Source organism: Ochotona princeps, chromosome X (assembly GCF_030435755.1).
Source record: "Ochotona princeps isolate mOchPri1 chromosome X, mOchPri1.hap1, whole genome shotgun sequence".
Taxonomy (NCBI): domain Eukaryota; kingdom Metazoa; phylum Chordata; class Mammalia; order Lagomorpha; family Ochotonidae; genus Ochotona; species Ochotona princeps.
In genome coordinates this window covers 70,740,934-70,754,658 of record NC_080865.1, presented here as the reverse complement: position 1 = coordinate 70,754,658, position 13,725 = coordinate 70,740,934, and the positions used below count along the sequence as shown (strand labels likewise).

The window sequence follows — 13,725 nt, the reverse complement described above, 5'->3', positions numbered from 1 at the left end:
ATTTGACTTAGTGTAAAGCCATTGGTTAGCATGTCCTGATTCAGAATCTGAATACCTGGTTCTCACACCCAGGTCTGACTCCTAACTCAAGCTTCTTCCTAACACTGACTCTTGGAGGCAATGATGGTGGCCCAAGTTATTGGGTTCCTGCCACATGTGTGGGAGACCTGGATGAGTTCTCAGCTCCCAGCTTCAACCCTGTGGCCATTCCGGACATTTAGGGAGTTGAGCCAGCAGATAGAAACTTTCTCATTGTTTCTGCCTCTCAAAAACAAAACACCTGACAATTTGGCATGTTTCGTTTAGTTCCTGTTATTTAATAGATTGTGCCCAGCATTCAACAACAACAAAAAAATAAGGCATAGACATTCTAACTATTAAATATATATGCTAATAATAATATTTATACATATATATATGTAACACAGCACTTATGTGTCCATATTTGCATAATGGAATGGAAAAGTTAAGTAAATGAATGGCAGATTTCTCACAATTGGGATTTATATCTTAGAGAAGAAACTAGAATGACTGATGTGGTAGTGATTTTTTAAAAATATTTATTTTTATTTATATTTGAAAGGCAGATTTACAGAGAGTAGGAGAGGTAGAGAAAGATCTTCCATCTGTGGTTCATTCCCCGAAGTGCCACAATGGCCAGAGCTGTGTCGATACAAAGCCAGGAGCCAGGAACTTCCTCCAGGTCTCTCGTGTGGGTGCAGGCTCCTAAGGACTTAGACCACACCCTGCTGCTTTCCCAGACCATAAGCAGGGAACTGGATCAGAAGTAGAGCAGCTGGGATACAAACTGGTGCCCATATAGGATGCCAGCATTTTAAAGCGGAGGATTAGCCTATTGAGCCACTGCTCTGGCCCCTGGTAATGATTTTATAGTTAGATATATAGTCTGAACTCATGTCTAACTTATATAGATGGACACATATCAAAATATTTATGTGTACAAAAATTAGTATTAACACATTTTTCTCCTCTGTCATTTGGGAGGATCCAAATCAAAGGACACTCCATTAGTGACAAGCATACCCAGAATCCACATATTGATTTCTAATGCAAGTCTCTGATTACAAGAACCAGGGCTTCTTGATGAAGTGATTGCTTCTAATACCAGAGCAGGAAACATACAAGATGAGCCTTGTGCATCTTGTAGTGCAAGAAACGGAGAAGTAGTGAAAAGAACAGTAACAACAACAACAACAAAAAAAAACATTATTGAGGTATTTGGTAAAGGAACACAAGAGCTGATTGAAAGTTCTTCCAATGACCAATGCTGTGCAACAAATTAAATTAATGAATGTTGGGTAGTAATCTAAAGAACAGAATAAGTATTCATTACTCTAAGTGATATCAATAGTTGACTTAGTAAGCAAAACAGATAAATGTCCCAAGAAATAGAATTTCAAATAATTTATGTAGATACTCTACTTCAAGAAATAAGAGTTTCACTATAGGATTTAGTTAATAAAGCATCATATTGGCTCATTAATTATACAAATTAACACTCTTTCAAGATACTGGTAATAGGAAAATTGGGTGAGTGGCATATGGCAGGTCTCTGGTCTGTTGTCTCAATTTTTCTGCAAATGTGAAACTGCCTAAAGTCAATTCAAAAAGTTTAAAGTTAACTGCAGAAGAATGCATTCCAGAACAATACTATTTATGTAATGATTGAAGCATGCCAAATAATACAACTATGTATCATGTAAGGATACTAGGAAGAGCCACATCCTTTTTGACTTCTTGAAGATTCTGTTTTTGTTTTTTATGAACATTAGCTGTATCGTTTTGTGCCTATCTATATACACATATGTATATGTTATACATGTAGACAAACATACCTGTACACAAGTACTTAAAAATTCATGGATGATAGAATGAAAAATGTTTTATTTTGTTGCAAAAAATTTGAAATCTATATATAGATTTTCATAATACGTCTTTTCCATAAGCATTTTGAAGACTCCTCATTTATGTTCACACAAAGAGAGAGAGAATAGAGAAGGTATATCCAAGTGAGCCCTATCTACCAGAATTCCTCCTTTTTTTTTAAAGATATTTCCTTTTACGATTTATTTATTTTTATTGCAAAATCAGTTATACACAGAGGAGGAGAGACAGAGAAAAAGATCTTCCATCTGATGATTCACTCCCCAAGTGGCCGCAATGGCTGGAGCTGAGCCAATCTGAAGCCAGGAACCAGGAACTTCTTCCGGGTCTCCCACATGGGTGCAGGGTCCCAAAGCTTTGAGCCATCCTCAATTGCTTTCCCAGGCCACAAGCAGGGAGCTGGATGGGAAATGGAGCTGCCAGGATTAGAACCGGTGCCCATATGTGATCCCGGCGCATTCAAGGCGAGGACTTTAGCCTCTAGGCCACGGTGCTGGGCCCCAAAAGATATTTCATTTTAAAGGGGAACTTTCTTAGTGTGTTTCTACTTATCCCCTTTTGGTGGTTATTTAGTTTGCTGATGCTTTCCTGATAGATAAGCTTTTGAGAGCAGAGACTTGCAAGCACCAAAAACTACCTAAGTGAATCACAAGTCAATTACCCTGTACCTTTGCCCTTAAGATACAAAATGCACAAATGTTAAATATGTTAATATCAAGGTTTTAAATATTTGACACGGATGTTCTACTACTTGCTTTAGTGTTTAATGTATTTATTCATATATTTCATGATAAAATCATTTAAGTCGGTTCTATTTTCTAGCTCTTTCTGTTTCTATTCATATCCTAATTCTTTGCTAGTTTCTCAAGCTGTAATGGTTATAACTAATGCATTGTTAATGTATGAAATATCTTTTCCTCTTTTTTGCTGTGTTTAAAAAACACAAAATTGTCCTCTTAACAAAATTTTAAGTGTACATGTTAACTGTAAGCCTGTTGTTATACAGTAGACCTATATAAAACTTTCTCACTTTGCATGATTGAAACTTTCTACCTATTAAATAGCATCTCCTGATTTGCCTATCCTCCTTGTGAATAGCAATCACCATTGTACTTTCTGCTTTGATGGATTTGACTTTAAATATTTCATGTAAGTGGAGTTGGGGAATATCTGCTCTGGGACATTCTTACTTCATTTTGCAAACCACTGCAAGATTCATCTGTGTTGTAGAATATTATAGATTGTTCTTTTTTACATTTGAATAATCCCTTTTTTCATTCACCAATGGACATGTACATTGTTCCCATCTTTTGGCAATCATGAATGCAGCAGTGAACATGAGACTGTGTATGTATCTCTTGATTTCAACTCTCTTGGATAGCTAAAAGTGAGATTATTGGATTCTATGGTAATTGTATTCTAATTTTCAGAGGAACTTTGATACCATTTTCTATTCCCAACAATATACAAAGGTCCCAATTTCTCCATATTGTCAGTACTTATTATTTTCTGGTTTTTTTGATAATTCCTTTCTTACAAGTATGAAATTATACCTTGTTGTGATTTTGTTTTGAGAGGCAGAAACAGAGAAAGTTCCCATCCACTGTTTTGCTCCCCATATGATCACAATGACTGGGAATGGCCTGAGCCGAATGCAGATACTGAGAACTCAATCCAGGTCTCTCATATGGGAAACAGGAACACAACTACTTAAACCATCCCTGCTGCCTCCCAGAATCTATAATATCAGGAAACTGGAATCATATGCCAGCAGCAGCATTCTGATGTGAGATGTGGATATCCTAACCAGCACCTTAACTACTAGCCCAAACATCCTCCTTCCCATTGTGGTTTTGATTTGCATTTTCCTGGTGATTGGTTCTTCTGAGCATCTTTTCAGTTTTATAGAAAAATGTCTATCAAAGTGTTTTGCCCATACTTTAATAAGGTGATTTAGTTTTGCTGGTAAGTTAAATGAGTTCCTTAGGTTTTTCAAATATTACTGCCTTAAATATTTTTCTCCTATTTTCTAAGTTTTCTTTTCATTCCATTGTTTCCTTGACTCTGCAGAACTCTAGTTTTATGTCCCTCTTGTCTGTTTCTGCTTTTGCTGCATGTGCTTTTGGTGTGATGTCCAAGAAATCATTGCTAAAACCAATGTCAAAAAGCCTCTACTCTATATTTTCTTCTAGGAGTTTCAGCATTTCAGGTCTTAAGTCTTTCATCCATTTTTAGTTGATTTATGTATGTGATATAAGGTAAGGGTTCAATTTCACTATTTTGTATATGACTGCCTACCTCTTCACCTAGTTTCCCCAATGTGTGCTTTTAGCATACTTCTATAATATCCTAATTGTAGAAATGTTTTTGAAATAAGGCATTGTGAGGCCTGTAATATTGTTCTTAAGATTTTTTTCTTTGGTTTTTGAGGTAATTTTCAGCTCCTTTTGCATTTTAGCAATTTTTTCCACTTTTGTAAAAAAAAAAAAGCCTCTGGGATGTTGCTACACATATCATTGAAGCAATAAATCATTTTGAATAGTGTTGCTATCTTAACAACATTAAATCTTCCAATCCAGGAACAGAGTATCTTACCATTTAATTTGTGTTACTTTTAATTTCCTGCAACATTATTTCTCAGTATACAAATATTTCAACTCCTTAGGTATAGTTCTCAGCATTTTTTTCTTTTTAGTGCTATTATAAATGAGATTGTTTTCTTAATTCCCTCTTGGTAGTAATCATTACTAGTTTATATAAATGCAAGTGATTTTTCTGCTAAGTTCGTATTAAACAACTTTATTGAACTTGTTAATAGATCTAACATTTTTTTGTTTGGCCCTTATGGCTTCCTGCATGTGTGATGGTTTCATATATGAATAGATATAATTACCCTTATTCTTTCATATTTTGGATGTCTGCCATTCTCTCTCTCTTTTTCTTTCTCTCTCTCTCTCTCTCTCTCTCTCTCTCTTTTTTCTCTTAATTCCTATGGCTAAAACATCCAGTACTGTGTTGCATGGACATGGCAACAAGAGTAGGCATCTGCTTTTTGATATTACAGGAACAGTTTTAGGTTTCACCATTTAATATTTTCTTGATTGTGGGCTTTCCATATATAACTATTTTTATGTTGAGGGAATTTTATTGAGTTGCTAGTTTGTTAGGTTTTAAATATTTACTTTTTGAAAGACAGAGTTACAGAGAGGAAGAGAGAAGAAGCCGAGATGTTTTATCCTCTGCTTCACTTCCAAAGTGGCCACAAAAGCCACGATTAGGGCTGGCCAAAGCCAGGATCTGGGGACCAGGAGCTTCTGCCAGGTCTCCCACATTACTAAAGGACTGAAGCGTGTAGGCCATCTGCTGCTTTCCTGGGCACATTATCTGGGAGTTGGATCAAAAGTGGAACAGTTAAGACCTGAACTTGTGGTCTTGTGGGATGCTGGCATTGGAGGCAGCAACTTAACCTGTTAGGCCGCAACACTAGCCCTTGTTGAGCGGATTTAATGCAGTATAGTGGTGAGCTCGGCAAACCTGTCTGCCTGCCTGCCCACCTGGGCACTGTTAGTAGAGCTTGCCTGCTTTTTTGTGCTGGTCTTATTGTTCTGGAACACGGCCTGCCCAGATGTGGGGGACAAGTGAATGTTCATGGAGTGATAGGGACATCAGCGCTGTCACCACGGTAGAGAAGGCCGAGACTGGGGAAAAATGCAAAAGCCTCAGGTACAGAGTTGGGACCCTGAGGGTGGCCTGCTAAAAGTGGGGAGTGGCATTTCGAAGCAGAACCTACACTATCCTCCCCAGCACTCCGGCACTTTGACTGCATTTGTTGAAATGATTCTGGTAAAAAATGTATCACATTGGGCACGGCACAATAGCCTAATGGCTAAAACCCTCACTTCGCATGTACTGGGATCCCATAAGTCCACCAGTTTGTATCCCGGCTGCTCCACTTTCCATCCAGCTCCCTGTTTGTGGCCTGGGAAAACAGTGAGTACGGTCCCCTGGACCTTGAGACCATGCACCTGTGTGGGAGACCCGTAAAAAGCTCTTGGCCCCTGGCTTCGGATTGGCTCAGCTCTGGCCATTGAGGCCACTTTGGGAGTGAACCAGTGGGTGGAAGATCTTTCTGTCTTTCCTTTTCTGTGTATATCTGACTTTCCAATAAGAATTAATAAATCTTTCAAAAAATGTATCATTGATTTTACATGTTGAATCATTTTTCTTTGCAAGGATATTTCCCACTAGGTCATGGTGTATGATTCATTTAATGTACTGACAAATTTGATTTTTTCGTATTTTTTAACTTTATTGCATCTGTAATTCTCAAGGACATTGGCCTATGCTTTCTTATAGTGTTGTTATTTTGGTTGGATCAGAATACTACCTTTGTGATTGAATAAAGTGTTCTTTCTTCTGATTTTTATAAGAGTTTAAGTAGTATTTCTAGTAAATATTTAATAGAATTTACAAATGAAGATATCTGGTCTAGGATTTTTCTTTATGTTTAAAGGATTTGATTACTATTCCGTCTCTTTATGGAGACTTACGGGTTTATTCTTTTCTAATGTTTTTAAAGATTTATTTATTTTTACTTGAAAGTCAGAGTTACAGAGATAGAAGGAGACATGGAAAGAGAAATCTTTTTTATTTTTATTTTTATTTTTTTAAAAGATTTATTCATTTTATTACAGCCAGATATACACAGAGGAGGAGAGACAGAGAGGAAGATCTTCTGTCCGATGTTTCACTCCCCAAGTGAGCGCAACGGCCGGTGCTGCGCTGGTCCGCAGCCAGGAACCTGGAACCTCTTCCGGGTCTCCCACATGGGTGCAGGGTCCCAAGGCTTTGGGCCGTCCTCGACTGCCTTCCCAGGCCACAAGCAGGGAGCTGGATGGGAAGTGGAGCCGCCGGGATTAGAACCGGCGCCCATATGGGATCCCAGGGCTTTCAAGGCGAGGACTTTTAGCCGCTAGGCCATGGTGCTGGGCCCTAATCTTTTTTATTTTTAAAGATTTATTTATTTTTATTGGAAAGGCGAATATACAGAGAGGAGGAGAGACAGAGAGGAAGATCTTCCATCCTATGATTCACTCCCCAAGTGAGCTGCAACGGGCCAGTACGCGCCAATCCGATGCTGGGAACCTGGAACCTCTTCCAGGTCTCCCACACTGGTGCAGGGTCCCAATGCATTGGGCCGTCCTGGACTGCTTTCCCAGGCCACAAGCAGGGAGCTGGATGGGAAGTGGAGCTGCCGGGATTAGAACCGGAGCCCATATGGGATCCTGGGGCTTTCAAGGCGAGGACTTTAGCTGCTAGCTAGGCCATGCCACCGGGCCCGGAAAGAGAAATCTTAACATCAACTGGTTCACTCCCCAAATGGCCCCAAAGGCCAGAACTGAACCACTCAAAAGCTGGCAGGCAAACAAGAGCTTCTTCCAGGGCTCCCACATTGTTGAAGAGTCCCAAGAACTTGGGCCATCTTCCATTGCTTTACCAGGCCATTTTCAGAGAACTGTGTTGGAGGTGGAACAGCCAGGACCAGAATCAGCACCCATATGGGATGCTGGCACAAGAGGCAGAGGATTAGCTTGTTGTGCCACCATGCCAGTCCCATTTTTTTTTATTTCTTAATGATTCAGTCATGATACTTTTTAAAAATGTCTGTGAATTTAATCTATTTCTTATATGTATATATAGACAATTATAAATATATATGTATGATTTATTGATGCATAATCATTCATATTTTTTCTTTTTATTTATATAGCATTGATTGTAATATCCTTTTTCTGAAGATTTTTCAAACCTTCTCTTCTTAATCTAGCTAAAATGTTATCAATTTTTCATCATTTCAAAAATGCTACTCAATTTTGTTGGCTATTCTGTTGTTTTTATATTCCCTACTCCATTTATTTCTATTCTAATCTTGTATTATTTTAATGTAGCTACAAACTTTGATTTTGATTCTTTTTTTCTTTTTCCTACTTTGAGGAATGTGGTAAGATTGGTTTTTTTCTTGAGATCTTTATTTTTTAGTGTACTTATGTATTACTCTAAACCCCCCTCTTAATATTGCTTTTGCTGCATGCAGTAGGATTTGGTATGTAGCATTTTAATTTTTCTCAAGATATTTCTTATTACCCCTTTGATTTCTTTTTTGACCCATCAGTTATACAATGTGTGTTATTTATTTTCCATATACTTGTAATTTTCCAGTTTTCTTTGTTGATTCCTAGTTTCAGTCCATTGGGGTCAAAAAAGACATCTAGTTTTATTTCATTGTTTTCCAATTTCTTTAAACTCATTTAGTGACTTAATGAAAGCTGTCTCATGCATGCCTAAGAAGAATGTATGTTCTGTTGCTGTTGAATTCGCCTGGTAGCATATTGCAGGAAAGGATATACAAAGTTCTAATAGACTTTTTTTGTTTTTTTTTAAAGATTTATTCATTTAAACAATTTTCAACCTACTGTAACCCCATCCCTTCATAGCCATTTTCAGAGGTACCTGAAGTTACCATAAGGTTATGAACTAGTTGAAGATTCTTGAGTGGAGACTGAGTGGCTTCTTGGTTTTCTCCTCCACTGGTTAAAGATTTAGCTTTCTTGAATAAAATGGGTTGTTTCTTGTATACCATTGTTCTTCAGCTTTCAGAATGTTTTTGGTATTGCCAATTTCTCATGTTCTCCCTGGCCTTGCTGCTATTGTTGGCAATGGTTTTTTGTGTGTATGTGCGTATAAGTCCTTACAGTTTTACAATTTCCTGTAACAAGTAAAATTAGATGAATGTATTCAGTCAACAATCTCTATCTGAAACTATAGTGAGTTACCTTACCTATCTTACATGATATTTCTGTTGATCTTTACTCTGTATTAGGTGTTGTACTTGAAGAACCTTAGCCCTCAGGTAACTGAAGCAGATCTTATCTCGTTGTTCGCTCGGTTCCAGGAGAAAAAAGGACCTCCAATTCAATTCCGAATGATGACTGGACGAATGAGAGGGCAGGCTTTTATCACCTTTCCCAGTAAGTGGCTTCATCTATATAATTACTTAGTTGCAGGATCAGTTCACTAGAGACTACCTTATATGCTGTTTCTACTCTGCTGGCAGTGTATTTTCTATAGTTTAGGCATTTCCTTCTGACCCTACCAAAATCCACTTTCCTTTCATTGAAGTAATATTTCTAGTCCAAGTTATAATTAGATTACTCATTAATTAATATTTTGATATTCTGGACAGAACACATGTACTTGCCTTATGCCCTATTCTTTCAGAAATAAGTAACTGCAAGCTAATATACTGATTCATTACTTATTCATAATTAGAAGATGATGAATACACCCTTCTAAATAATTGCCTCAGTGTTGATACATGACTTCACTATTCTAATACAAAGGGAAGAATAATATAGGAATTTCAGTTTCTTTGACCAAACAGTATGTTATTTATTGCAGGGAGACTGAGTAAGATTTGTATCTTTCATTTTCCCTAAACTGTCTTGATTTATAAATAGCCTACCAGTCTGTGTGTAAGCAAGTAGTTATAGACAGGTACTATGAAATTCCCCTCCTTCATTTTCATAAAGTCATGTTAATTTTCCTACCCTAGTAAATATATGTGGATCCATTTACTAGTGGTTTTTAGCTTTGTGTAGTTTGAAGATCCCTTTTATATGTAAAATAAATCCCCTGGACTCCAACATTATACATCCAGTAATTGACAAATTATATAATAAAAGGCTTTATAAACTACGATTAAAATGCAGAATTACTTTGCTAATTCTAATAGCAGCTATTCCAATTTGAAAGTTTGTATATATATGAAACTAAAATTGCTTTAATCTAAAGATATCTTCGACTTATGAGTGCACAGATTCCTAGCCATTATACACCACTTCCTTTTTCTACATCCAGACTGTGAAACGTATAAATTGGGTACTCATACTTCATACGATATATTTTTACACCTCAAGCTTCCATATGCTTCTGAAACTTATTTGATGGTGAGTTCTATCACAACTTTCGCACGGAAAGAAAAAATTAGCAAAGAGTCCTAGGTAACATGACTATTCTTAGTTGTGTTACCTCTTTGGAAAATTTGCTTCTCATGGTATCTATAACCTGCTGTCCAAGATAGAGGCATGTACCTATACACAAACATAGACACACACACACACACACACACACACACACACACACACACACACATAATTATAGCTTAGACTTTAGCAAAATGCCTTTGAGTTAGGAAATGCCCTCAAATATTCAATTTGAGCTTTTATTGTCATTCATCCTAACTATTAATTTAATCTTGAGAAGTTACACAAATTGAAGATTATAGAAAAGATGACAAAAATCACATGATCATATGACCTGATAACCTACATTTGATTCCTGGGCAAAACAACTTAACTAGACTTGGAATAGAATTGAATTTAATCCTATATAAAATGATTTTTTTTCTTTTTCTTTTAGATAAGGAGGTAGCATGTCAAGCATTGCATCTGGTAAATGGATATAAACTGCGTGGGAAAATATTGGTAATAGAGTTTGGAAGGAACAAAAAGCAACAATCAGATCTCCAACCTGCTACTCTCATATCATCTGCCAGAGACATTACTACAGAAATCAATGGTAGCTAGAATATATTATCCATTTTAGGTTCTGAATGGTCTTCCTTGCATCACAAATTTGGATTTGGGATTTCTGTTTAGGTATAAATTTGTTTGATGTTGAAAAAGAGAATGCTTGACAGAGAAAATATTATTTGGGACAATTACTTTTGGCTTTTGGAAACAATTGGGAAAAAATATTTTATGTAATAAAAGACCATATAGAATAGAGGATATACTGAAGATAAAGGGTGATGTACAAAAAGCATTATTTTCTCAGGATAAATTACAATGGATTTTTCCTGAGGATTTTTTACATCTTTATAATTGGGGAGATAGATTTCATAGATATTCGTCCCTACAGATAACATTTTTTCAGTAATGTTTCCTATATACAGAACTGAAGAAGTTATTAAAGATGATATATTTCTTTACTGGAACAAAAGAATACATGCTTAGGTCTAAGCATCAACAGTTAAATCTTACATCTGAACTAGCAGCAGTAACAGTAGGTAGGTTCATAAATAGTCACCATATTTAATGAATGCTTCCCTATTAAATAATCAGGGTTTGCAAAAAGCTATATATTTTTCTAAGAAATCTTTTAGATCAAAATATTTGTGTTCTCACAGCCATTTAAGCTAGCTACCACTGAGTAATCATTGAATTTAAAGCAATAATTTTTTGAAAACTGTGTTTAATAGATGTTAAATAGTAGTTGTTCTATGAATTTTAGAAGGGAAGCATACTAGCAAAGAATGCTAAAGGGACAAGGGAAGAAAGAATTCTCTAGAAAAAAGTAGACAGTCAAATCCTTTGGTAGTTTGTTAATGGTTGCTGAAGAATAGATGTGGTGTCAAGGAAGAGGTTAGACTCAGACTTGTGTTTAAATTCACAGCCACGCTCAATGCATTCAGCTTGGAAAATTAAGTTGAACCTCAGCTATCTATAAAATGAGGCTGATAATTAGTTATCCAATTGTATTGTGAGGAATAAATGAGATTATATTTTCAAAGCTGAGGCACAGAAAGAATGAATGAATAAAGTTGAACATAGTTCCATAAATAGTAGCTATAAATGCTCCAAATTTGATGAGAAACATTAATCTACACATTCTAAAAGCTCAGCAAACCCAACATAGGAAAAATTTAAAGATATCCACAGATAGTGAAATAAAAATGCTGAAATCCTAACACAAAGGGAAACGCTTGACAGCATCACAAGAAAAATGAACCATCACTTATTAAGGAACTCTAACAATATTAACAGCTAATTTCTCATCCAAAAATGGTGGTGGGGCAGTGGTATATTCAAAGTACTCAAAGAAAATAACTGTCAACCAAAAATTACATATACACTAAAACCACTTTTCAAAAATGAAGGTGAAATAAAACATTTCCACATTATCAGAAATTTGTCAGACCTGACTTAACATCAGATAATTAAGTTCTTCCGATTGAAAGCAAGTGACCTCAGAGAGTAATTTAAATCTACACACACACATGCTCATGCACACAGAGCACAGGCAAAAGCAATCACCTAAATGCATGTTTCATTCATTAACTTATTTAAAAAGCAAGTGTATAAAACAGTATGTATATAGTTGCGTTGTTTGGCCTTTAACATACAAAAATTTAATATATTTACCAGTAAAAAGAGGTAGATGGAAATAATCTTGTAGCATATTAAAGAAATAATCAGATGATAATTCAAATCCATAGGAATAAATAAAGATAGCAGGAAATGGGAAATTACTATAAAAGAACTGTAAATATAACCTTGCTCTTCTTTCTTAGCTTCTCTAACAGGCATAAAATTATATTAAATATAATAATATACAAGAGGACTTCAAAAAGTTTGTGCAAATAGTTATAAATTTGGTGAAAAAAACTTCTAAAACCCATGCACAATTTTTCATAATACAAATTTTCTATGAACTATTTCAGGATCATTCATATTGTTAGGCTGAAAATATATGTAGAAATCATATACAACAGTAATAGCAGACAAAGTAAATAGAGGAATGAAATTATGCAGGAACAAGGTTTCTATATAAGTTAGTATCTATCTAAAGCAGATTCAGTTTGTTTAAGATATATGTGTGTGTGTCCTTAGAGCAGCCACTAAAGAAATGGCTTTTAAAAACATTGAAGTGTTATGAAAGAAATTGAAATGTCACATTAGAAAATACTCAATGCAAAAGAAAGCAAAAGAAAGACTAGAGAAATGAAACTTGGGACATATAGAAAGTGAATAATAAAATAGCAATCATAAATTCCCAAATCAGTGGTAACAGTGTGAACAGAGTAAGCAAGCAGTTCAATCAAAAGGCAGAAATTGTCAATGTGGAAAATAACCAAGACTATGCTATTTATCAAAGACACGGTTTACATTGGAAAAAATGGAGAGATTGGAGCTAAAAGAATGGAAAACAAATACATTATACAAACAACAATTATAAGTGAAGTAGCTGCAGACAAAATAATCTTATTTTTTGGGTTTTAGTAGACATTAAACTTGTACATATTTATGGGATGTTATGTGACATTTCATTACATGTATACATTGTGTATGTCCAGTCAGGGTAAATATGTTTTTCTTTTCAAGCCTTTACTATTTCTTGGTAGTGAAGACATCTTATATATCCTAGGTTTTCTTTACAGAGAAATATGCAATATATTAACATTTATATGTAGTCATCCTAATGTTAAAGGAAAAAAACCAGAACTTCTTACTCTTATCTAGATATAACCTAGTAATCATTAAGTTAAACAGTGACATTTTATCTGGATAAAAGGGCCAATTTATCAGAAAGATGTAGCAGTTATGAACGTGTGTGCATACAACAGAGCCCTAAAATACATGAAAAAAACTGAAATAAATGAAAGAAGAAATAGACACATCTGCAAAAAGTTGGGATATTCATACCCATTTTCAATAACGACTATGTAGAGGACACAAAGTGCACTATAAGTCAAATCTAAAGAGATCTAGGGAACATTCCACCCAATAGCATTTGTGTACATGTTATCAAGTACATATGAAACATCTCCAGTAAAGACCACATAAGCTAAATCATAAATAAACTTTAGTAAAACTAAGTGAACTAAAGTCAGGTACAGTATGTTTTCTGGCCATGTGGAGTGACGTAATAAATCATTAAATAGCAGAAATTTGGGAGACAATGATCTAGAGGGTCAAATAT

At 35.6% G+C, this 13,725-nt stretch overlaps 1 protein-coding gene across 2 annotated transcripts in view; it reads left to right on the top strand.

The window, feature by feature from the left end:
- Positions 1-10,952, top strand: part of RBM41 (RNA binding motif protein 41) — a 48,083-nt gene extending 37,131 nt beyond the window's left edge. For both annotated transcript variants that reach the window (XM_058658689.1, XM_004590170.3), the window contains 2 exons: positions 8,786-8,933; positions 10,384-10,952. In XM_058658689.1, coding sequence (XP_058514672.1) covers positions 8,786-8,933; positions 10,384-10,550 — 315 coding nt within the window. In that variant the 3' untranslated portion in view covers positions 10,551-10,952. The remainder of the gene's footprint in view (positions 1-8,785; positions 8,934-10,383) is intronic.
- The last annotated feature ends 2,773 nt before the right edge of the window (positions 10,953-13,725 follow it).